The 25789-nt window shown below is 43.8% G+C and overlaps 1 protein-coding gene across 2 annotated transcripts in view; it reads right to left on the bottom strand.

The window, feature by feature from the left end:
• The window catches only part of EXOC4 (exocyst complex component 4), a 366741-nt gene that overhangs the window by 325369 nt on the left and 15583 nt on the right, over positions 1-25789 (bottom strand). For both annotated transcript variants that reach the window (XM_059847577.1, XM_059847578.1), the window contains exons 2-3: positions 20963-21152; positions 14140-14334 (exon numbers count right to left, since the gene is read on the bottom strand). In XM_059847577.1, the coding sequence (XP_059703560.1) occupies positions 14140-14334; positions 20963-21152 (385 nt within the window). The remainder of the gene's footprint in view (positions 1-14139; positions 14335-20962; positions 21153-25789) is intronic.

The raw sequence follows: 25789 nt of genomic DNA, 5'->3' as shown, positions 1-25789 counted from the left end.
AATATCCATGTGATAGCCAAGCTTTTAAAATCAATTTTTCCATCTCCTCACTGTCCATCCTTTTCCTTCCCAGTATCTATCTAGGAACAGTTGGGGAAGTTTGGCCATCACACATCACAAAACCACCCCAAAAATCATGGGAAAACCCAATTTCCTTCTCCCCAGAGGAGGTGGCAGAGCTCACACGAGTGGAGAAGCTCAGCAGAGACCACGTGGGAAACTCAGGCAGAAGTGGAAATGTGAATTCCTCTCCTCTTCCTTTGGCAGGTGGGGATTATTACCCAAATTTCACCATCCCAAAGGCACTTGAATCCCCCCCAGTTGCTTCAAGGGAGCTACAACTGCCCTGGGAGCTGGGCCAAAAATCCCACAAGAGCAAAGAGCAGGAGCAACATTTGTTCTACTGAGAAACTGAGAGGTGAAAAGCAGCCAGAAAAAAATGTGAAAAGTGACATTAAAAAAAAAAATTCCAAGACATCCAGGTAAAGTTTTCTGTCAAACACAAAGAATGGGAATTTAAACTTTCCACTCTGCTCTGTTTTTGTCTTACCAGTTCCTAAAGAGTTCATTCATATTAAGGCCAAAATACAGCTCTCCAGGACATATTTTACAGGAAAAAAATGGAATATTCAACCATTTATTATACTTATAGTCAAAGTCAAAGGAAGGTCTCCAGTTGGTTTAGATGGCAATAGAAATATTATGCTAAAATCCAAACCAAACATTTTTCCTCTCTGCAGTTTGGCTTACAGAAAGATGATTTAGGTCCTGGCAACAAAGCAGCACCCAAGATTATATTCCAGAATAAAAAAAATGAGATTAAAACCTTTGTGTGCTGGATAAACCAGCCCAGAACAGCATAAGCAACCAAAAGGAAGCAAAAACATCAATCAAAAATGCACAAAATTAAATATACACTAAAGGCAGGTCAACAGTGGAACTTTCCAAGGAACTTTTTTGACTTCATGGCCCCACTCAGCTCCTAACACACCAAAATTTGGATTATGCAAGAGATGCCAATCAGCTTTCCCTGGTTTTTAACCCTCCCAGCAGCTGCTGGCTGTATCCCAAAGCACTAAAAGATGTGGAATTGGATAGAGAGAGGAAGAGTTATCCTGCAAGTTAATACTGATAAGGGAAAAGCAGCCCAAAAAAACCTGGAAATGAGATGTACAGGACTCTAAGTGGTTCCAGGCTCCAGAAGAAGCAGCTGATGGTCCTTCCTGGCTCTTCTTTCTACACACAGAGCTCAGTCAAATGGAAATAAAGTGATTTTTGTTTGTTTTTCTGCAGGGGGATCACAGCATTGTGTTAGACTAGCTGGACACAAAAGATAATTACAGGTAAAAGAGCTCCCCAACATGAATCTCTTGGCAGGGGCTGGGGTGCAGAGAGGAGCCACAGCAACACAGAGCAGCTGGAAAAGGAACCAACAATAAACAAGTTGTTATTCTTGTGGGAAAAAACTGCTTTACAATGAGGAAATTGTACCAAAAGAATGGGCAGTTAAGGTTAAATTCAGCTCTCTCTCCCACTGAAAGCTGCTCATGAACACACAATAAGTGTAATTTAGTCAAACACTAATTAAAATATTGGCCTGGATTAGCAGAGAATTTGGCTTAGATGATCTGATAGTAATTCCTGATGTTCAAATCTTCTTATCTCTCTCTACTGATTAGTACCTGCAATGAGCAAAGAGCCTTTAGGAAACAGAGATGAAACAAGGCTGAAAAAAGAGCTGTGCTTTGTAGAAGCTAAAAATTGCAAGTTTATAGAAAATAACCATGGCACCAGCACCATTAGGCAGCTTGTTTAAAGGTCACAGGCAGTTTAGAGCAGGGCTTAATTGCCTTAAAAAGAAAACAGAGCTAAACACTTGCTTAGTGTAAGAGGAAATCTGGAAGGGTTTAATTCAGCATTTTACAACAAACGAGAACCTGAGTGCTAACAAGGTATTTGTCCAAATTCTTTCTTTCCTGACTTCAGCCAAAGTTTCCCAATCTGTTTACAGTGAAATCTATTTATTCCCTCAAGGGTTCTGCTGAACCCCCACAGGTCTGGAAGTGAGCAGAGATAAAGAGAAAAGTCTCAATTTTCTTTTTTTTTTCAGGGTGGGGAAAAAAGCAAAATAATGATAGAATTGCAAAATCACGGAATGATGAAATAGTTTGGGTTGGAAGGGACATTAAAGACCACCCAGTCCCCATGGGCAGGGACACTTTCTACTGTCCCAGGTTGCTCCAAACCTCATCCAGCCTGGCCTTGGACACCTCCAGGGATCAGGAATCCACAATTTCTCTGGTCAAGCTGTGTCAGGGCCTCACCTCCCTCACAGGGAAGAATTCCTTCCTCAGTTATTAATTTTTTACTAGAAAACCAAATCCTTTCTGTCTGGGAAACCAATCTGTTCCAAATTTGGACAGCAGATATAAAAACATGAACACACAACTGAGAAAGGTTTAGAGGAAACAATGTGGTGGGTCATAATTTGAGATAAAAACAAGTTGTACATCAACACAATCTGACAAAAGGGAAAAAGTTGAGCCCTCAGAAGAAAAGACTAAATAAATAAGCAACAGCCCAGAAGGTTCCACCTGCCTCGCTGTTGAATACAACAATGCTGACATTTAAAAGGAGAATTGATCTGCTGCTTTTACAAGGGACTCACTTTCACAAGGTACAGGAAAGGAAAATGACTAAAAACCAGCTGAAATAAGTGTAGGCAGAGCTAAAGAAGCAGGTCACTGAATTCCATTTGCAGGAGATAAGGACTGAGCCTGCAAACTGCTGTGCAACAGGAAAGTCCTCACCCTGCAGCTTTGGGGACCTGGCAGTGGGCAGAGAGACACAACAGCCACAAATTCCCTCTCTTCCCTGGAACAGAATTCCCAGAGCAGCCCCTGGGTCCCTGTGAGTGTCCCAGGCCAGGCTGGACAGGGCTTGGAGCAGCCTGGATGGTGGAAGGTGTCCCTGCCATGGCAGGGCTGGCACTAGGTGGGATTTAAGGTCCTTTCCACCCACTGTTGAACCACAGTGCTGTGATGTTGGATTAAGCTCTTTTGTGACCCTGAGATGGGGCAACTAAAATAATTTATTAAATAAACTGAGTTTGATGTTAGAATGACATTGATTATTACAGTGACAATATCAGTGAGAGTGCCTTGTGTACTTCACTGTGCACAGCAAACAATAAGCAAAGCCATCAAAGAAGGTTTTACTGTTCCAGAGAGAGGGGGAAATGTGGGAAATGGATTTGCAGAGAATTCCCAAAGCCTGACAGAGAGCTCACATCTATGCAAACTTTGAGATGAGAAATGCTGAGTTAGAAATGCTCTGGAATGGGACAGACATTGCTGAGAGAGAAATGGAACTGGAAACAAGTTCCAAAGGGTGCCCTTGCAAATCAGACTGGATCCTTTGGAGCAACAGAGCTGTGAAAGATGCACTGGAGTGGGACCCACCAGGGGGAATTGTAGAGGATTGGCTTGAAGGCATTTACAGCATGGTGTGGGTAAAGCTGACAGACCAAGGAACACTTATAATGTCTTGAAATCAGGAAATAATTGTCTTCTGATTGTGAGGGGGTGAATGATAACATCTGTATTGTCTCACCCTTCACATGAGACTGGAAATGGAATAAAAGTTTTTAAGATGCCTCTCAGCTGCCCTAGCTCTGGGTCAGAAAAGAGCATAAAGAGCATAATCCAACACTGAGAGGCAGAACAGCAGCAGGAAACACTCGCAGGTGCCACCCAATCCCTGTGCCACCCCATCCCTGTGCCACCCACTGCCTGGCACAGGAGTGTGACAGATTGAGCAACAGCCATGGAAAAAGCAACTTAAGGAAAGGGAGGGGAATAAATAAAGCTGTTGGACACGAGCTGTACCTGGAGAGCAGTGAGAAAATGTTTACTTCAGCAGCGTTTGTGTTCTCTATTTTTACCCACCTCAAACCTCCACATAACTCCTAAGTTTATTAAGAATAAAATAAGCAAGGAGCTCCTGAATTTAAGGCTGCAAAATTCCCACATTTTTTGATGGACAATGCATGGAATCACAGAATGGTTGGAATCACAGAATTCCAAAAACCAAAAGCTTGTGAAGCACTTGCAGCCTCCACTGCTGGCAACACTTAACAAGCACATGATTAAACCTGCTTTAAACTGCATTCATATTTTTTAATTCCAACCTTGACAAGTTTTATCAAGGCTGTGTTTTTAATTCCAGTATCTTTTGGATATAATATCTTTCAATTCCAGTATCTTTTGGATTTTATATCTTTTAATTCCAACCTTGACACAGGTTTTATCAAGGCTGTGTTTCATCTGGAGATTTGTTGCAGTATTTTGGTTGCAAGGTGAATCAGGATGAAGCTGAAAAGTGATGGCCTTTGAGGATGGGCCAGCCAAATAATGGGATACAAGCAAAACTTAAAAAAATAATAAATCCAGGGGTTGGGAATTGTCTCCTACCAAATTGCCACAGCACAGTGTGAGGTGGCATCAAAACAAATCAGGGAACAGGATTTGTTAAAATGACCCTGAACTTAAAAACTACCCTGGAGATCCTAAAGCACAGAGTCTTCAGGTAAAATCATGGAAAGCAGAAAAAGCACCAGAGATCAGTGATGATATTCCTGAAAATTCCTGATATTCCTAAAAACAGGAGAAGGAGCAAAGGAACCCGGGGGATGAGGACTGCTGAGGAGCTGATGGACAGCACTGGGTGGATATACAGGTGAGGGAAGGAATTGCTCCCAGTTTTGTTCACTGTCCTAGGGTGACACATGATGCTTGTATCCCCATTCCTTGTTCTGTCTATGCTGGATATTATGTTCTGTGACTTCAAGACTGGCTCTGAAGAGGGAAAGTTTTGTTTTGGGCTCTTATCAGCCTCTCCCCCACAGCTGGTGGACACAGAGACAGGACAGTACACAGGGCTGCTCTTGCTTTTTGCTTTGCTCTCGCTCTTGCTCCTGCTCTGCTCCTGCTTTGCTCTTGCCTTTCTGCTTCTGCTCATTAGTTGGTTTAGCTAAACAGTCCAGATTTCCTCCTGGACTGTTCCTCCTTTCCTGTTTGGACCTGCTCGAGCCTGCTCCAGACTGGGACCTGGGAACACCAAGAGTTTGCACCTTGTGGCTGCAGCAGCTGCCCCAGCGCCGGAGGGACTGATAACAGCGACCACCCCAGGAGAGACTTTCTGAATTTGTCATCTCCTTCAGAGCAGTGACAGAGTGGTGTCACCCAGTACTGTTCATTTGGTGTGCTGGGGGTGCTGTGCCTGTTAAACAAACAGGTTCTTTCCACCTCTCTCTCAGGAATCTTTCCCAAACCAGTTGGAGGAGGGGCCCCTTTGGAGGTTTTCTCCCAAAGGACATTCACCTTTCAAAATCTTGTAAGAATCAACAAGGACAAAGCAAAGAAAGAGCTATAAATTATGATTTTGGTTCATTTGCAATATTTTGGGAACAGCTGAACTGACTCCCCTCCATGGCATGAAAGGATTTGTGAGCAAATGAAGCACAAAAAGGGGGGGGACTGACACAGAGGACTCAAGCTGAGAGGGTTGGAAAAGAACTTTGAAAGATTCTGAGCTACACTCACAAAAAGAAGTGCTCAGTTTGCAGGAAAACAGCTCATCCTGGGACAAGCAAACTGATCTGAGGGGGAAAGGAGAGTAAAAAATGTACAAACCAAAGTAAAAGGGTTATTTTGGACAAACCTGGCTGAAACACCTTAACACAAAGGACAAACAGCTTTCCTTTTTCTGAACTGATCCAATGGCAATGACCAAACACTGTTTCCCTCTGCCAACTTTTAAATATTTATAAAATTATGTTCCTCACTTGCTGTCCTTTCCTCCAGCTAGAGAAATTTAATTCTTTTGCATTTGCCTCAGTCACCCATCAATCATTCTCCTTCCTCCTCCACTCCTGTAATTCATCAATGTCTTTCTAGCAACAAAGTGCTGGAACCAAAAGTGGAGCTCAAGGAAGAGAGGGGCTAAAAACAAGAGGTTTATCCAACTGCTCACTTGGACCTGAACACAAATTCTGCAATTTCTCCACCAGCATGGACAAATGACTTCCCTGAAATGGCAGAATTATCTACTGGCACGACAGAATTACCCAAGACTTCTTCCTTTCACTTCTCATTTCCATTTTCATCCCAAATGTTTCAAATGCTGTAGTGAAAACTGAATTTATTACACCTTTCTGCCAGCTTTAAAGCTGCATTTTCAAAGCAGTTCAATCAGATTTATTTATCCAGATTTATTCAATCTGGATTATTTTATAGTGCTCCATAACCCTTCAACAATTTTTACATGGTGTTGCTGCAACGTTTTACTGGGGATAAAATTCTCTCTTACACCCCAGAGTTTAAAAAAGAATTCCTGGACAACCCAATGACTGCTGGAAAAGCATCCTCTGTATTCCAGCTCTGCTCCACCTCCATCACAGCCTGATTTCTTATTCAATTTCTTCTTAAATAAACTTTTACCAGCTGAAATGAAGGGCTGTTATTAGCAGAGCCAAGAGCTCCCTGGTGATGCTCTGGAGAGGCCCTGAGGAGAGCTGGGGTCAAGCACGTGGCCATGTAAATCAGATTTAGGTGCTAAAACTTCATGCAAGAGATGCCCTGAAAATGCAAATTACAGCAGGGAAAGAGTGAGAGCAAATCATTGACAACTATGCCCTGGAAAAAAAAAAAAAAAGTGTTTTCAAGGGACAGAAATTCCATGTTCCACTGTGTTCAAAACTAGCCTAAAGTTTATTAAAAAAAATAATCAAAGCAGTATTTAAGGAAAAAATTAAATTAAAAACCCAAATTTCTTAAATATGAAAAAAATCTGAAATTTAAGGAAAAAAATGGGGAAAAATTACAGAAGAAAGATGAAAAATGATCTAAGGATAAACACCCCCAATCCTTCTGCATAAAGAACTTATCAGGATTCTTCCAAACTCAGCCTGGACAAACCAAATGTCCTCAGATCCTCCTTGTGTGGCCCCAGACCTTTCAGACACACAAAGCCCATGATTTCCATGGTTTTGGAAATCACCAAAACATATTCCAGGTACACATGGAATTCATAAAATTCATAATTCATAAAATTAACAAAAAACAAGGTGTCTCTTCCTCACCTGTCCCTCACCTTAAGAAATCAGATTTGCCAATCATTAACAATTAATAGAAACCTCACATGAAATGAGAGAGATCTCACTTCTCAAAAGAGAATTTCGAGTAGAGCCAAAATTTAAATTTACCTATAAAAACCCAGGATGGTCTGGATTTTTACAGGTAAATTTAAATAGGTTTCATTTTTACAGGATCCCAAACAAACTCAGCTCTGTTATTTCCACTTAATTCCAAAATATAAAACTTCCATGGCAGCAGCTGAATCCCAGCAGTGCTGCACTAAGGAATGCAGAAACCAAATGAAAGTGTTTTTATTGATTTTCCTTGTTCCAGCTGAAAGGCAGGCAGTAAATAAAATGCAGGCTGAGAACTGCATTGTTATTTTTATTTATTTCATTATTCCAGCCTACTTAAGGTGTAAGAACTCTGCTCACTACAAGGTATTTTTAATTGAAAGGCTCTCCTTGTGCCATCCTGAGGACAGCCACAGGTGGCAGCTGCAGCCAGGTAATAAAAATGATATTTTTACATCTCAGCAGTGCCCAGGGCTACAAACAGCCAGTTTCTCAAGGAGGGGTTGGCACTCCAAAGATTTTCCCAGAGGATTAATATGGAGTGCACAGAAAAGTGAGGAGCACTGGAGGTTGTTGAGGAGGACACAGAACCAGAATTTGGGTTGTTAAATCCCACCCAGTGCCACCCCTGCCATGGCAGGGCCACCTCCCAGTGTCCCAGGCTGCTCCAGCCCCAGTGTCCAGCCTGGCCTGGGACACTACCAGGGATGCAGGGGCAGCCCCAGCTGCTCTGGAATCAGAGGCTCATTATGGGATGAGTAAATATTTTGCACACAGAGCAAAAACATTTCAAGATTTTAAAGCCCTTGTTTGAGTCATTCTTCCCACAGCAAGTGGGGCTCCTTGTCCCCACTGTTCTCCAGGATGTCCCTGCCTTGATTTCTCCTCTATCTCCTCTTCCTGTGCCACCTTCATTTGTTTCCCAGAGCAGCTGGGGCTGCCCTGGATCCCTGGAATGTCCAAGGCCAGGCTGGACACTGGGAGGTGTCCCTGCCATGGATGGGATGGGATTTAATGTCCATTCCAACCCAAACCATTCTGGAATTCCATGATTTCTGCACAGCATTTCCACTTAGTAACAGCCCTCCCAGTTCTGCTCCTGCTGTCATCCAGTCACTCAGGTGTGTTGTAAAGCCTTTAAAAACACTTTTTTTATAAAATGCCAAATGGGCAGGGAGAAAGCAATCAGCTCCAAAAAAATCCTCCTGCTATTGCTCACATCTTATAATTATTTTCCTGACATTGAAAACCTGAAGTTTAAGTCTTTAACACTGGAAAAGAAAGAAAAGTAGGTGTTGGAGAATTCCCTGCTTCTGGAGAAACAAAATACTGACAGCTTTTTATTTCCTGGGAAAAAGACAGAGGAGAAGGATGAGCCCATGAGGAAAACACCAATTCCTCACTCTAACACAAGGGTGGGGGAAGGGAAGTGAAGAATAATCCAAGGGCTCCATCCTTCCTTCTTCCCACCTTCACTCTTCCTTCTTGTCTTCCTAATAAAAAAAAATTCAGGTGGAAATAGCAATGATCCTCCCTCTTATCCCACAGAGAGATTTCTGCAGTTTCTGGGTTTCTTACCTGCCATGAGGGCAAATCCTGACACAAAACCAAAGCAGCCTAAAGAGTTTTTATTTAACTAAATTACATGATCTTAAATTACTTTATTCAACAATACTTCTTCACTGTTTTCAGCATTTCAGCTCTTAAATTATAGAAACAAATGGCAAATATTAATTTTCCCTATGGGGACCTCATGGGTCAACAGTGGAATCAGAAGAATTAAAGTAACAGCACAGATCTCCACGATCTTGAGCTAATTAATTTATTAATTACTGTGCAGAGCATAATCAGGGCACAACCCAGTGCTGGGAAGACTGGCATGAAACTGTTTCCTGCAAGGGTGAATGTCCTGTCCTGGCCACTGCTGATCTCTGCTCTGGCTTCTGGTGGTGTGGAGCACTCCCAGAACCTCTCCTCTGGAAGAACTTGGATTCCTCATTCCAGCAGCCAAGCTCAGGCTCCCAGGGAAGTGACACCAGTGTCCCTGATGTGACAGTGGGAAGTGACAGTGTCCCTGGCCCTTGCTCACTCCCCTCTCTGGAGACTGTCCTTAGGAAGCTCCTCCTGGCTCAGAATTTCCCCTCAGTAGCAGATCACAGAATTATGGAATGGTTTAGGTTGGAGAAGAGCTCTCAGATCATCGAGTCCAACCATTCCCAGCACTGCCAAGGCCACCGTTGGCCCATGTCCCCAAGTGCCACATGCACATGGCTTTAAATCCCTGCAGGTATGAGGACTCCACCACCACTGCCCTTTCCATGAAGAAATTCTCCCCAAAATCCCCCCTGAGCTCCCCTGGCCCAGCCTGAGGCCATTCCCTCTGCTGCTGTCCCTGTTCCCTGGAGCACAGCCCGACCCCCCTGGCTGTCCCCTCCTGGCAGGGACTTGTGCAGAGCCAGGAGGTCCCCCCTGAACCCTTTTCTTGTTTTACATTAAACAAAAACCACCCACAAATGGCTGCACGTGCACTGAAGTGCCCCATAAAGTGAATATTGCTGTCAGTAATTGGGTGTGTGAAAAACCAGCTCCATTTCAGGCAAATGTACAAACCCACTCTATCAAAAAGGCACATAAAGAAATGGAAAATAACTAAAATGCATTCCAGCTCCAACAGGCATTTTATCTGTTCCAGACATTCCCAAATTCTCCAAAGCTTCACAATTCAAAGGATGCTGGAAATGGGTTCTTTTAGACACCCTGTAATGTGCAATTACAGGACAGCAAACCTGATCCTACTGCCTGTGCTCCTGGAATTATCAAGATGCTGGAGGAACACACAACAGGAACACCTGATATTTGTGTGCTGCTCGGGCTGGATACAGAATCAGAATGGGAAAAAAGCTGTCACTTAAAAAAAAAAAAAATTAACTTCATACAAATGTAAGCTGTCACAAAGTACCTCTGCATTGTGTTTATCCAAGTGGGAAAAGCTGCCAGTCTTTTATTAACAATCCTTGCCTGCATTACTCAGTCACTGCACATTAGAACCAGCAGCTGGAGAGTTTTGAGTGATAATGAAACCTGTAACAAGCCATCCTCAGCCTTCTTTTCCAAACAATAAGGGAATTAAAATTTCAATTTAAATGCAGAGGTTTGAAACACGCTTCAGTGGCAAAATTACTTCAATTAATGTGAGTGGAATACAAAGAGCAGGCTGCAGGGATGGGATGCAGCAGGCTGGAATGATGCCTTTGGAGGGGCTGCAAAGGTCTGATGCTGACTGCATGGATCACAAGGCTACAGGAACAGCATCAATCAGGGCTGCAAGTGCAGGGGGAGGGCTGCAAACTCCTGCTCAGAGCACTTGGGGCTTCTCCTGAGCCACCAGCAGCTGTTTTCCTTGAGGAATGAAAGCAAAGGACAGGCAGATCTATGGACACTGTGCCTCCCTGACAGATCAGGAATGATTTTACATAATGTTCCTATCATATCAAAGGAGAAGGGAATTATCCCCAGCCAGTGAGTGATTACAGCATCACAGCCTCGCAGAGCTCTGTTAACACAAGATGGCAAAAGCCAATGAGCCTGCAGTGATTTTTGGCCAGGGAAAAGCTCCAAATGCAGGTGAATTACTGTTTCTTTATACAGGCACATTTGTCTTCAAATGAGAATTGCAAGTGTCAATGAGTGGCTGAAATTGAGTGTTCAATTTCCACTTGAGGTTTCTCTGCATTCCTTGATAGATATTCAAAAAAGCCCATGAACTAACAGCTGCTTTTTCTATCATTACTATTTGATTTATTAGAAAATATTTGCTAAGCTGAAAACAAAAAACAACCAAACAGAGCAGCAGCAGAAACGCTGCAGAAGTCTATAAATCAGAGAGATCTAATGCTGTCTGTACCTCATAGCCACAGGCAGCTTTACCCAAGCACATTTATTTATATACACATAAGTGTTTATATTTAAAATAAACATACACAAAATATTGCAATCCAGTAAATATCAAATACACAGGTTGAAAACCATTTCTAAAGCATAATGTATGAGAAATCTTAAGCAAGGTGATTTTTCTTCTTATACTTCCTAACACAGATTCTAATAGGAGATAGATTGCTTGTCTGGCATTTTGAAAAGAATTATTTTTAATTCAAAAAGGAACCCACAAAAAAACCCCAATAAACCAAAAAAACCCAAAACAAAAAACACCACCAGAAAAACAAGCCAAAAAACAACCAAAACCAAGCAAACTGGTGAAAAAAGCACCAACATTTCAACTCATACTGGTGGGGGCAACTGTGAGTATCATATTTTGGTACCTACACTGCACACCCTCAATTTCCACTTCCTTTTTCACATCTGACAATTGAAAATACCGAGCAACATCACACTTGGATTCTCCCATTTCTGGAGCTGCCCAAGGCCAGGCTGGACAGGGCTTGGAGCAGCCTGGGACAGTGGGAGGTGTCCCTGCCATGGCAGGGGTGACACTGGATGGCATTTCAGGTCCCTTCCAACCCAAACTATTCCATGATCCTGTGACTACAGCAGGGCTGGCACAGGATGAGGAACAGAAAAACAAAAGGAAGGTGATGGCAGAGTGAAACCAGACAGGAGGATGTGACAGCCACAACAAAAACCAGGTGGGTTCCACAGGCCATGGGATGGGAGTGGCATCCAGCTGTGGGAAATCCAGCACCAAGAACAAGGTAAAGTTACAAAGTCGTGTTTAAAGTGAAATAAGATACAGCAAAAAGGAGGAAATTAAAGCTCAGGGTGACAATTTCCAGCTCTTACTCTTGTTGGGTAATGACTTATTTAAAAGAAGTGAAGAGGCATAGCTAAGAGAGACAACAAAGGGCGGTGAAGGGGAAAAAACAACAAAATAAAGCAATGAAATGTTGGCCTTAAAGGCACTGTCTGGCAAAGGGGAGTAAGAAACAGAGGTAGCACCTTTGCCTCTACTTTTTGTGGTTCAGGATGGAAAGGACCTGTGGAGAATATCAAATCCACTTCCCTGCCCAAGCACGAGCTCCTAGAGCCATGTCCAGTCTGGATTTGGAAATTTTCACGCAGGGAGACTCCAAAACCTCTCTGGGTCTACGGAGCTTGAACTTGTTCAAGTGTTCAACCATCCCTACAGTAAAAAAGGGCTGGTGTAGGGTCAGACTATTTCTTGTGTTTCACGCTGTGCCCATTGCTCTTCTCCCATCCCTGGGCACCATAAAGGAGAGTCTGGCTCTGTTGCCATTGCACCCTCCCATGAAACAATAATAACCATCAAGAACATCTCCCTGAGGATTCTCTCAGCCTCTCTCCACGTGGGAGATGCTCCTAAACCATCCCTGTAATCCCCCACTAGCCTGGACCCAGTAACTCCACCTGTCTTTACTGGAGAGGCCAGGACTGGCCTGAGCACTCCACACATCAGAGTGAGAAGAGAAAAATCACCTCTCTTGTTTTTAATTCCTAAAGACAGTTCCAGGAAAGGAAGGACTGGAGCCTGGTCAGGAAATGTGCTTGTTAAGTTTAGAAAAAAGATTGTTATTGGAGAAGTCCAGGAAACTCCTGGACTGTGGCATTCACATTCTCTGAACAGAGAGACAGAATTCTCTCTCTCAAAGGTTTTTCCTGGAGAAGCACAGAGACAAGAAGAGAAAAACACTTCTTATCTCTATTTTCTGCTCCTGTTGTTTTGCACATGTGGAATGTGTTAGGAAGATTGTTTACCTGAAGTGATTTGTCAGTTGGATTCAGCTGAGAATTGTTTTGTTTCCTTGGCCAATTGGAAAAAGCTGTGTTCTGTCAGGAGACAGTCACAAGTTTTCTTTAGTATTCTTTGTAGTCTAGGGTGTCTTTAATACACTGCAGTATAATATCATATAATATAGTTTAATAAAGCAATTGTTCAGCCTTCTGAATCACTGGAGTCAGGTGCCAATCATTCCTTCATGGGGGGCACCCTGATTTTACTGCACTGGACAAGACTGGAACTGTAAGGCAAGCTAATAAAAGAGATGGAAGTGAAGAGAAAAAACACTTGAAGGAGGGGAGAAAAAGAGATTAACCAGGAGCTGGAAGTAAGAGAAAGGATCAAGAGCCCTGGGAAAAGAATCACAGAGTCACAAAAGCAATTAGGGTGGACAAGATGTCTGAGATGATCAAATCCAACCCATGGCCAATCCCCACCCATGGCCACCTCCAGGAGTGGGGACTCCAAACCCCTCATGACACATCATTCCCACCTCTGATCACCCTTTCTGTGAAGAAATTCCTCCTCATGCCCAACCTAAACCTTAAACCTTTGTCCTCTCATGCAGACAATGAGGCAAACCCACCTACACTGTGCAAGAACCTCTCCTGTGAATAATGACCCAAGTGGTGAGGGCATTCTGGGGGTGAAAGGAGGGACACAGGACAGTTCCTTCCATTAGAAAAATGGGTTTGAAATAATTAGTAAAGATTTTAAGAAAGATGATGATCCAGGCAGGGTCTGGCAAATTAATTTTGAAATAAAGCATGTGACTGCAAAAGAAGGAGATGGGAGGGGAAGGGGACGGAAAAGGGGGCAAAAAGGGGACAGAAAGGGGACAAAAAAGGGGGATGGAAAGGGGGCAAAAAGGGGACAGAAAGGGGACAAAAAAGGGGCAAAAAGGGGATGGAAAGAGGGAAAAAAGGGATGGAGGGGGGATAAAAAGGGGAGGACAAAAAGGAGAGCCAAAAAAGGGAGGACCAAAAAGGGGGTGGAGGGGGGGTCAAAAAGAGGATGGGAGTGGAACAAAAAGGGAAGGACAAAAAGGGGGGGGCCAAAAAAGGTGATGGGAAGGGGGCAAAAAGGGGATGGAGATGGGACAGAAAGGGGGGACCAAAAAGGGGATGGAGGGGGGACAGAAAGAGGGGACAAAAAAGGGGGGCCAAAAAAGGAGTACCAGCATGTCGGTGGCGTTGAGGTAGCGCTTGCTGGCCATGCACTGCTCCAGCTTCTGAGGGACCTGCTTGATGTTCTCAATCTCATCCAGGAGGTTCAGGACGTGCTTGTGCTCGATGCCCTCGATCCACAGCTTGCGCAGCTCGTCCCGTTTGCAGTGCAGCAGCATCTTGCAGGACAGCAGGTTCTCCTTCACCTGCAGCAGCACAGCAAGAGTTAATGACATCTGCCCCTGCAACTGAGAGCAGCCCCTCCCCACTTTTATTTTGTTAGGAATTCCAAATTTACTTTATCAGGAATTCCAAAAACATCACCAGGGTAAAAGCAAATCTGATTTCCTTCGTGCTGCCTTGGCTGAGGAGAACTTTACAGAACCTAAAACCTGCACTTCTCTCATACTGAAATGTTCTTTAATGCAAGTTTTATACCACTAGTGAAAATTTAACTGAAGTACCACAGTGCAATGAAACCCAGGTCCTCTTAGCCACAACCAAAGTCCTTTCCCAAAAACCAATTCAGTATTTTGGCAAACAGCAAGAATCTAATTTTCTGAGGAAGCAAATAAGCCACCACTAATTTTCCTGCTGCAAACATTTTCCATCTGCCTATTAAATCTTTTGGCAGTCTCTTCCTTTCTTCAAGTTTGGTGTTTTTTCTCTGAAACAAGACCAGCTAAGAGTAAAACCATTTTCCCAATAACTTGAGCAATACCAGGGTTTTTTTTGGAAGAGAAGCTTTAATCAGAACATTTATGAGTTCAAATCAGCACTTCCATTATTTATCAAGCCATTATAAACCCTTTAGTGCTGCCATGCAGTTTGGTTCTGAGCCTCATGCCATCATCCAAGTGGCAAAATCTCTAATTTTTCTCCATTTAGGCAACACCAAGAGTTTTCCTTCTCCATTCCCTCAACTCAGAGCATTCCCTGCTTTCAGATTCTCCCTGGTAAGGTCAGTGTAACCTAGCTTTTCCTGCTTAATGCAAATCAACAATCCATACTAGAATGTGGAAGCAATTAGCAGCACAGCTTCACACATTGCCTTCACACCACTCTTGTTTTGTGAGAAGTTATGAATACTTGGGGCCCAACCTTTTCTCAGGCTGAACTCTCACTGAATTACACATGAAGAGAGACACTCAGAAGGAGCCCTTCAATTTATTTTTAAATAATGAGCCTTTAAAGCACTCCACAAATCCCACTTCAGCTGCACTTTCTCCTACCTTGTTCACCTGAAGACAGTTAAGAAAAAAATCTATGTGAAAAACACATCAGTGGACCAATACTAGACACTGGTAAATAAAACCAGCTCCATAAAACAGCCTCTGTCCAGAGGCAGGAGAGTTTGAGATTTCAAAACTGCACTCCAAAATGTCCTTCTGAAAAGAGAAGCATGGAAAAATCCTAGCCAACAAAAAAACCCCTCATCAAGGAATGATAAAAAGCAGAGGCAAACTAAAACACACACTGAGATCATTTCACATCTAATCCCTGTTCAATACATTAATTAGAAATGTTTCACTGGCCTGGCCCTGCTTCATCAGTGGACTGCAGCTAGAGAGTCAAATTAGGTCAGCAAAACAACCATGGGGCCAGGAGGAATCTCACCAGACATTCCTGCTCCTGTCCTTGGAAGAAAGATCAACTCCATCCACATCTGGGTGTGGGAATCCATCAACTCAGAGGGTTTTGGGAAAGCTGCAAAAGGCAGCCTCAGAGCCAGCAGAACTGTGATCAGAGCTGAGCACTGGCCATGAGATTGGTCAGCAGGAAAATTATGTCAGAAGTAGAAAAGTGAGGACAAATAGAACCATGGTCTGTGTGTTAATGCTGGTCTGGAATAACTCCCTGAGCTGCAGGAAAGTTTATCCAGTGAGAGATGAGGGAGCTCTCAGTCAATAAAGGAGCTCTGTGCATTGTGTCTCAGGCTCACCAGCAGGTGCTGTGTTTGAAATGAGCAGGCAGTGTCCAGCCAAAGGGCCGTGTGCTCGCAGTGGGTGGATGAACTGCTGTCAGTATGGAATATATACTGTACAGATATAAATACTGTCAGTGTGCTTTGGCTTTGTGGGACTGGGCAAAACCTGTTACAGTGAGCTGCAGCATTGAGCTCTTGCTCTGCTGCCTGGGATGGGAGCTGCTGGCACCTTCCCATTGTCACAGCCATGGAATGAGGCTGCTGCTGGAAAATCAAACAGCTCAGGGCATGTTCCCAGCAGCCCTGTCCTGTTTGTGATTCGTACAGAGACCCAGCTCATGATAGTGGGAGGAGGGCAGATCTTCAAAAAAAACCTCCCCTTGGGAGCCCAAATTGGTTCTGCTTCATAATTCAGTTTTACAGAGGCAACACCTCTGCAGCTAAACCCAAAACTAAACCTTTCTCACCAGGAGTGCACACAAGAATTAACTGGAAAAGGCAGATACCCAGATGTCAGAACCCAGGACATCCCTCTGGCTGTCCTGGATGGCTCCAGCCCCTGCTGGAGGGGGCTCAGAGACCTTGGCACAGAACCCAAGACCCCTGTGACTTTGATTTTGACCCATGGAGCAAATCACCACCTTTAGATGAAGAATTACAAGTCAAGAGAATTTAAGTAGAATGACAGTTAGTTTGTCATGGGGTGAAAAATAGATTTTTGGGGTTTTAGAATGGGGGCTCGGGGTCCCAAGATAGAGGAATTTGGGCGTGCCCTGTCCTTCTTTCTTCTTCTTGGCCTCCATGTTCTGGGTGATGGTGGCACTTTTGGATTGGTTTAAGGAAGAAGCTCACTGTCTAACACAGGTGATGGGTGTTGGGAAGTTATGGTAAATAATGCACAGGTAGTTTTTAGTATAAAAAGATAACACTGCCCCGGGGCAGGCAGAGTGCCTCTGTCTGACCTGCTGGACAGACCTCAGCAGGACAGGGAAAGAATGTTATAGATGAGAAGTAATAAACAACCTTGAGAATGAGAACAGAAGAATCCTAACTCCTTCTTCCACTGCTGGGCTGGGAAAAGAGACATGGTGACACATCTCGGGGTCACTGAGAGCAGCAGAGATTCCAAGACCCAGAAGGATCTGGAATATCTGTCCCTTGTACACCTCCCACCTTGCACAGAGGGGAACACAAAGAGCAAGCCTGGGAGTGTAACACAGATTGATGACAAACCAGATCTGGGGCCTCCTGTGAGATCAGGTCAAAACCACTTCAATACATATTGACCAAAACCAATAAGCAAACTTAAATACCAAAAGGTCCCTCACCCTCACAGTCATTCTTCTAGGTGGGACCCAAAGGTCACACCACTCTCTGCTTGTGCTGACCTCTGCAAAGCTTTGCACACTGTGTGAAACCAGGCCACTGCCTACAGTTGATTTCAAATTTAGTGGAATTGATCTCTGCTTTCAGAGTGCTGAGCTTTGTCCATAAATCCTGGAATGAACTCTTACCCTTGGAAAGCAGCAGAATGCTCTCATTTTCTTTGAAAATGTTAAATGAATTTTCAAAGCCAGAAGGGTCAGTATGTAACCCACCAAGGGTAAAAATTTGCTGCTCCTAAAGCGCTCCTGGGAAGGGTTTTAAGCTGAGACTTCCACAGAGCCAGGAAACAAATTAAAGTAAGAAAAAAAAAAAAAATTTGCTGCCTGTTTTGCAAAGTTTAGGTACAGCAAACTGCACAGGAAGTGCAAATTGGAGCCCAAAGAACTCTGCTGCTGCTGCAGGGACAGACCAGCTCAGAGAAGTCCCCAGAGTTATTTACTGGCACCATACCCTAAAGTGTGAGCACTCAAAATGCAGAAAGATTCGGGGACATAGAGTTCATGGGAATTCACACAACACAGCTGAGCTTGGAAATAGCATCAAAATTCATATTCTGTGAGCAAAAAGCAAGATGATGAATCACCCAGACTATTCAAGAGGTGGCTGAAGGCCAAGATAGCAAAACATGAAAAGATGAGATGGAAAGGTGTGAGCTCAGCAGCCCTGGAGACTTCAAAAACCTGAGAGCAACATGCCCAGACAATAAATGAACAGGGGCACTGCAGAGCTTTGTGTTTCACATCCACCTCTCAGTTTGACTTTTAACAACTTCTGTTCTCAGGGAGATCCTACTGAAAAAGCTGCCAGTCAGACACAGCCTGGGACAGTGCTGGGAATGGATGGTCCTGCAGGGACAGAGTCACTGCTATTCAGGCCGAGCTTACAGTTGGAGTCATGCCAAGATGTGGGGCTGAAAGGAACTTAAAATCATCTTTCAACCCCATCCATGGCAGGGACACCTCCCACTGTCCCAGGCTGCTCCAGCCCCAGTGTCCAGCCTGGCCTTGGACACTGCAGGGATGCAGGGGCAGCCCCAGCTGCTCTGTTAGTTCCAGCCCAGGCAGGAATTCCTCATTGCCAAGATCCCATCCATGTCACTATGATATTTTATGAAAAATCCCTTTGCCAGGATTTTTCTCCTGAGAAGCCCCTGAGGAAAGGAAAAACAATAATTATCTGCTGCTGTGGAATGCAAAAGGGGATCTTTGATTGGTCCATGTTGGTTGTTTCTAATTAATGGCCAATCACAGTCAGCTGTCTCAGACTCTTGGTCAGTCACAAGAATTTATTATCATTCCATTCCTCTTCTTTCCTTGCTAGCCTTCTGATGAAATCTTTTCTTCTATTCTCTTAATATAGTTTTAGTATATCATTTTCTTTTAATATAAATATATATCATAAAATAATAAATCAGCCTTCTGAAACATGGAGTCAAGATTCTCATCCCTTCCTTTGTCCTTGGACCCCTGTGAACACCACCACACATCCATGCCTGCCCTCTGGCACTGGGAGCCATTCCCTGGCTCCTGTCCCTGCAGGCCTTGTCCCCAGTCCCTCTGCAGCTCTCCTGGAGCCCCTCCAAGCCCTGGAATGTGCTGGAAGCTCTCCCTGGAGCCTTCCCTTCTCCAGGTGAGCACCCCCAGCTCTCCCAGCCTGGCTCCAGAGCAGAGGGGCTCCAGTCCTGGAGCAGCTCTGGGGACTCCTCTGAACCTGTTCCAAAAGGGTTGGACACAGTACTCCAGGTAGGAATTTAGCAGGAATTTAGTGGTAACAAAACTTTCTCAACTCAATTTTCATTCCATTCAAAATGATGATGAGAAGCTGGAAAAACAGAAAGAGAAACAAAAGCCTAAAACAGGACGTTGGAGCTTCCATCACTGGTGGTTACTGGTAGCAAAACCACTAATAAAACAACAGCAGCCAGGAAAAAAAGGAGATTTGCACCTGGAGCACAGCCTATGGAGCTGACACTTGTCAGATTGTGTTCTTTTCTGACCCTGAGATGGGACAGCTGAGAGGCATCTTAAAAATTTTTATTTCATTTTCAGTCTCATGTGAAGGATGAGACAATACAGATGTTATCATTCACCCCCTCACAATCAGAAGACAATTATTTTTAATTACAAAACACTGTGTTTCTTGGCCTACCAGCTTTAGCCACACCATGCTGTAAATGCCTTCAAGCCAATCCTCTAAAATTCCCCCTGGTGGGTCCCACTCCAGTGCATCTTTCACAGCTCTGTTGCTCCAAAGGATCCAGTCTGATTTGCAAGGGCACCCTTTGGAACTTGTTTCCAGTTCCATTTCTCTCTCAGCAATGTCTGTCCCATTCCAGAGCATTTCTAACTCAGCATTTCTCATCTCAAAGTTTGCATAAATGTGAACTCTCTGTCAGGCTTTGGGAATTCTCTGCAAATCCATTTCCCACATTTCCCCCTCTCTCTGGAACAGTAAAACCTTCTTTGATGGCTTTGCTTATTGTTTGCTGTGCAGTGAAGTACACAAGGCACTATCCCTGTTATTGTCACTGTAACAATCTGTCTTAGGTTGAAAGATGTTAGTGGGAGTGTGTGTTCTATCCCCATCTGTCAGAGGTGGGGCAGTTATCTCTGTTCCTGGGGCAGTTATCTCTGTTCACTGGGGCAGTTTTCTTTATCTCTCCCACAGCCAACCCTCCCTCCAGGAGATCTCTGCTGTCCATGGCCACTGAGTGTCCCTGCAGGGCTGATCAAATTCCACCATCCCATGGGGAGATGCTCCGCCCAGGGGAGGAGCCAAGCATTCCTACCTGGATCCAATCTGCCCTGGGAACAGCCCAGCAGCCTTTGCCCACTGCATTGCCAGAGGAGCAGCTTTCTCCTGCCCTGCATTCCCAGAGGGAGAGCAGGCCCATCTCCAGCAGCCCTGGAGCTGCAGAGGAAAACTCCCCCCTTGTGCAGGATCCCTGCTCCAGCAGAACCACAGCTGGCACTGCAGGAGGGCTGAGCCCCCCTGGGGTGGGACTGTGCCACCACCCTGAGCCCCCCTGGGATGGGACTGTGCCACCACCCTGAGCCCCCCTGGGATGGGACTGTGCCACCACCCTGAGCCCCCCTGGGATGGGACTGTGCCACCACCCTGAGCCCCCTGGGATGGGACTGTGCCACCACCCTGAGCCCCCCTGGGATGGGACTGTGCCACCACCCTGACACACAGGGCTCAGCTTCTGCTCTCACTCTGCCACTGGGTTGGTTTCTTTATTTGTACCATTGCATTTGTATTAATTTTCCTAGTAAAGAACTTTCCCATTTCCATATCTTTTCCTCGTAAAAAACTGTTATTCCTGCTCCCATATCTTTGCCTGAGAGCCCCTTAATTTCAAAATTACAATAATTCAGAGGGAGGGGGTTTGCATTTTCCACATCAGGGGAGGCTCCTGCCTTCCTCAGCAGACACCTGGCTTTCCAAACCAAGACACAATGTATATTAGCTCCAGAAATCCATGTCCCACATGCCAAGGACAGAGCCCTGAGGGCTGGCACCTGCTTGATCTTGTTGCGGGAGTTGGTGATGCGCTCGGTGATGCTCTGGTAGGTGCGGATGGCCGTGGTCAGCTCCGTGTAGTGCTGCACGATCAGCTCGTCCAGGTCGCGGTCGCACTTCTCGTACGCCTCCTCCAGCCGCCCCTTCTCGTTCTCCCGGTCCTCCACGTCATCGCTGGTGGACAAAGTCCTGGGGACACCAAGATGGCAACAATTATTTGGGGTTTATTTGGTAGAGATAGGTGGGGGGATAGAATATAGGAAAATAAAGATGGTGTAGAAAGCAATCTCACCCCTAAGGAGTTGCAGCTGGGCCAATTATCAAAGATTAGGAGTAGGCCTGACTTTAACAGGCCACAGCTGTGACCAATGAGAAGAAGAGTGCTGTAAAAGAGTGGGGTGGTTGGGTGAGAGGGGAACTGGAGTCAGTTGGCTGCTCTGCGAAGAACAGAGTCAGTGCTCTGAGGAGCTGCCCACGAGAAACACTGAGAAGGTGTGAAACTTTTGTGATAAGGAGACAACAGCATGGAACCCCTGCAATAAGATCACAACAGAGATCAATGCACTGTGAGAAAATAAACCCCATCAATACTGTGGTTTATTACTCTGCCAGTTTTCAAACCCTTCATATTATTATTGTTGCCACTCGTAATGAAGGGATGGTGTCACAGACATATTTTCTGAAAAATCCTTTTGCCAGCATCTTTTCTCCTGAGAAGCTTCATCTTCTCCATATTTTGCTGCTTTGGAATGTGGTTTGGAGAATTGTTTACCCAGCATGTGAAATTGTTTTTACTTAATGACCAATGACAGCCACCTGTGCCAAGGCTGTGAGCAGTCACAAGATTTTATTATCATTCCTTTCTATTCTTTTCTAGCCTTCTGATGAAATCCTTTCTTCTATTCTTTAGTGCAGATTTAGTATATAATTTTCTTTTAATATAATATATATAATAAAATAATAAATCAGCCTTCTGAAACATGGAGTCAAGATTCTCATCTCTTCCCTCGTCCTGGGACCCCTGTGAGCACCACCACAGGATGGGACTGTTTTGGGGCTGAGAATGATTTACTGCTCAGAGAAACAACAGCCTCAGAGGCTGTGAGATTTTCAAGGAGCAAGCAGTCGGCCATAGCTCAAGAGCAGTCACAAGTTTCTTTGTTACTAGGCAATATAGAACTTTCTAAACCAATAAACAGTTGCTACAGGGTTTATTTTGCTTTTCTAACCTATCACCTATACTTACTTCTGCTGTACTGCAGATACTTTTGTCCAATAGGCTTCTGTCACACATGCACAAATATAATTATATTACAATTCATAAACTCTCAGCTTATTCTATACAACCACACCCCTACACTCTATACAACCAGACCCCTAAACTTTTCACTGTCTTATCAAAACAGTTTCTCCCTTATTTAAGGCATATTCTTATTTACAACTATAGAAACATAAGTTTATTATTTTCCTGCTTAATATCTGTGTATTGTATTTTTACATCAGCTTGTCCCAAGGCTGCAAATCAAACCCTTCCGTGTCTGTGGAAGTTTCTATTTTTCTGATTCCCACACCTTCAGAGGTTTTCTTTTTCCTTTTCAGGGAAAGTTCTCTGTTGGTTATCACATTGCCAGACAGTCATTAATACAGGCACAATGTAACATCTGAAATATTTCTTGATTCATTATTTATGAAGAGCTATAAGGAAAAAATCCTAACTTTAGTCTCGGGAATCAGTGCAACTTGGGCAATGTTGCAGTTCCTGTAACTTACCTGCCAAAGGTAAGGGATGTCACAGGGACACAGAAATCCATCACAAACCTCTCCAGGTCTTCCACCAGTCAGTGTTCAAACATACACCAATACAACAAGAAAAGGCCCCATGACCCTATTTCCCCCACCCTCAATTATTTTAACCTCTAACATCATGGTAGTAAGATTCTTTTTATTGAAAACAATTAAGTTTGAGATTGCAACAAAACTGTTGAAGATTTTGTGAAACTGGACATAGCTCAAAGCTTCTTGATATCACTCCAGATTTCTATTCAAGAATCAATGCAATCTTCTCTTTCTCCCTTTGAGAGGATAAAAATCCCAGAAAGAGCAGCAAGAACCTTTTCCTGATAACCAACCTCAACCTCCCCTGATACAGCCCCAGGTACCTCTAAAGCACCTGCACATAACTGAAATAAAATCCCTCAGGACCTGTCCCTGTCACAGAGAGCAGAGATCAGAGCTGCCCCTCCTGAAGAAGCCACAGCCCCCCACGAGTGTCCCCTCAAAGCAGCTTCTTCCAAAGCATAAAACTCATTGCATTTCATGTTCCATGCTGCATGGTAGCTACAGAAACAGGAATCCTTTCTCATGCCATTACATTAATATTCTACTCCCAAACTTTTAACTGTATCTTAAATCAGCTTTTCACAAAACAAAATTAAATTATATTTTAGCCAAAGCTCTTTAAAAAGGCTCTGAGAAGAAGGAACACTGGAAAAGGTTGCTCAGGGCCCAGAAAACACAAATTTTAGTGAAAGGCTCCCTGCCCATGACCATCTTCAAGTCCCTTCCAATCCAAACCATTCCATGACTCTAAAATGAAAATCACATGCAAGGCTGGCAGAAAGTCATCCTCTGTTAAGCGCCCTTGCAGATAAATCCATTTTCTTTATGAAGAACTGCTTATTTCTGCTGGAAGAATGTTCTTCAGCATGGCTACACTGGACACAAGGAATATCCAGCTCAGGAATTGACATTTAGTTTGAGTTTGGAGCTGCCTGTCCCAGCAGTTAATGAAAACATCCATCCTGTCTGACCTGTGGCACAGATCGCAGGAGATCCTGCACGGAGACAGACAAGGCAGCAGCAGAAGCAAACTGGCCAGAGCACAGACTAGGAAAGTTGGTAGTTTGAATCAAACCAAATTCAATTTCACAATTCTGGATTTGCCACAGAATCCATCTGCAGTGCCAGCAGTTGGTTACAAAAGCTGAAGACCTCTCTCCAAAGCTAAGACTACATCACTCATGTCAGAGGATGCAACGAGGATTCCACTGCTCCAGCAAATCCCCATCCAACCCAGGCTTCCTAACAAACCCCAGCCATTTTTTTAAAGCAGATTTATATTGTGTTGCCCAGTATTTTTGTCCTTGCATTTGAATTTAGCTTGTCCTGTCTATAGGAAAAACACATCTTGCTAAAAACATCTGTCCAGCAAAGCAGAGCTGTTTGTGAAGACTGAGAAGCCTCAGCAGTTCTTATCTCAGAAATACCAAAAGTGGCAGAAGGACAAAGCCAGGACAGCTGGAAATCAGAAACCTTGGAGATCCCACCAGATGATTCCTACTGAGATCATAAATGAGCATGCACAGCTCTGGTCTCCTCTCACCCTTCAAAGAGCAGCTAACCCAAGATGAACCAACATTTCAGGCTCAGGCAATTGCCACATTCCAGGATTTCCAGCTGCCTCTGTTGAATGCAGAATAAACATCTGTATTGGGAACATCCTGCTTTTGTTTGAATTCTTATTACTCTTTCTTTTAGATACTATTAGTAAATTGTTCTTTATGCCCTTTTAAAATTTTAAACCTACTATACCTTTCTCCTAACCCTATCTCACAACAAAAAATAAGTACATTGCTAATTAACCAACACCAAACCAAACACACTAATTAGTACATTAACTAAGAAATCTAAAAAGTAATGAAACCTCAAATTAACAAACTAAAACCACTACACTTAATTACCTGGTTTGGGAATATACTGTGGGAACAACCACTACTGAAAACACCACACTCACATTCTGACCAAAAATCTTGTGTTTATTTACAGTCCTTCAATCTGTTCTGCTTCAAAACATCACAGAAATATTAAGGTTGGAAAAGACCTCTAAAATCATGGAGTCCAACCATTAACCCAGCAATGCCAAGGCCATCACTAAATAATGGTCCCAGGCACCACATCCTACACCAAAAAGGATAAAAAATTCCACACAACAACAAACTTCCCCCAACAGGTTTTTCCTTAGTCCTCCACTCACTTGAATTTGCCCTAAATACCTGGAGATTATTTCCTTACAGACAGGGTAAGAGTTTAAACCAAAACCCGAGACCCAAATGGAAAAAAGCAACAGAGAGTTTTTCTCCCCTTCATTTTACTGAATAACACAGTAAGTTTTAGAAATGTAAGGTTTTGGGTTTAAGATCTGGTTATTTCCACTCATTATGAGTCTGGATTAATCACTTGGAATTTGAAACTTTGTACACCTGAATTTCCCATCTAAGTCTGATGGTACAGGAGCCATTTCTTTTTCTTGCTCTGTACAAAAAAAGAAGAGAAAAGCAAGGAATACTTAATATTCTTGAGATTATCCATGCTCCTGCTAACACTGCAGAAAAGTAAGCCAAGGGCATCTCTGCTTATTTTAGTCCTATTAAAATGTGTTGCAAGGAGGAAGAAAAGTCAACACAGTGTTTGTCAAACAGTAAGGATCCAAATTGTTTGGGAAAGGAACTGTGCAGGAAGAACTTTGAAGGGGGAATCACAAAACAGGACAGGATTATGAAACAATGATAAATATATATCAGCATTTCAGAACTCCCTGAAAAATATTCCAAACAGAGGACAAACAGAAGGAAAATCAGTTTAGATCCTGAGTAGCAGATGATGAACTCGGTGGGGGTTTCCAGGAGGGATTCCTGAGCACTTCACTTGGGTTTTTTTTCATTTTGATTTTTTCCAAATGAGAATCCTCCTCCTCTGTAAGATACCTGGAATTTGTACTTGGCAGCTGGATGGCTACAGATGCCTGTCTCATTAGCAAGAGCTCACCA

This window comes from Haemorhous mexicanus, chromosome 5, assembly GCF_027477595.1.
Source record: "Haemorhous mexicanus isolate bHaeMex1 chromosome 5, bHaeMex1.pri, whole genome shotgun sequence".
Lineage (NCBI taxonomy): Eukaryota > Metazoa > Chordata > Aves > Passeriformes > Fringillidae > Haemorhous > Haemorhous mexicanus.
The sequence above is the reverse complement of the archived record's forward strand: the minus strand, read 5'-3'. Positions and strand labels throughout refer to the sequence as shown.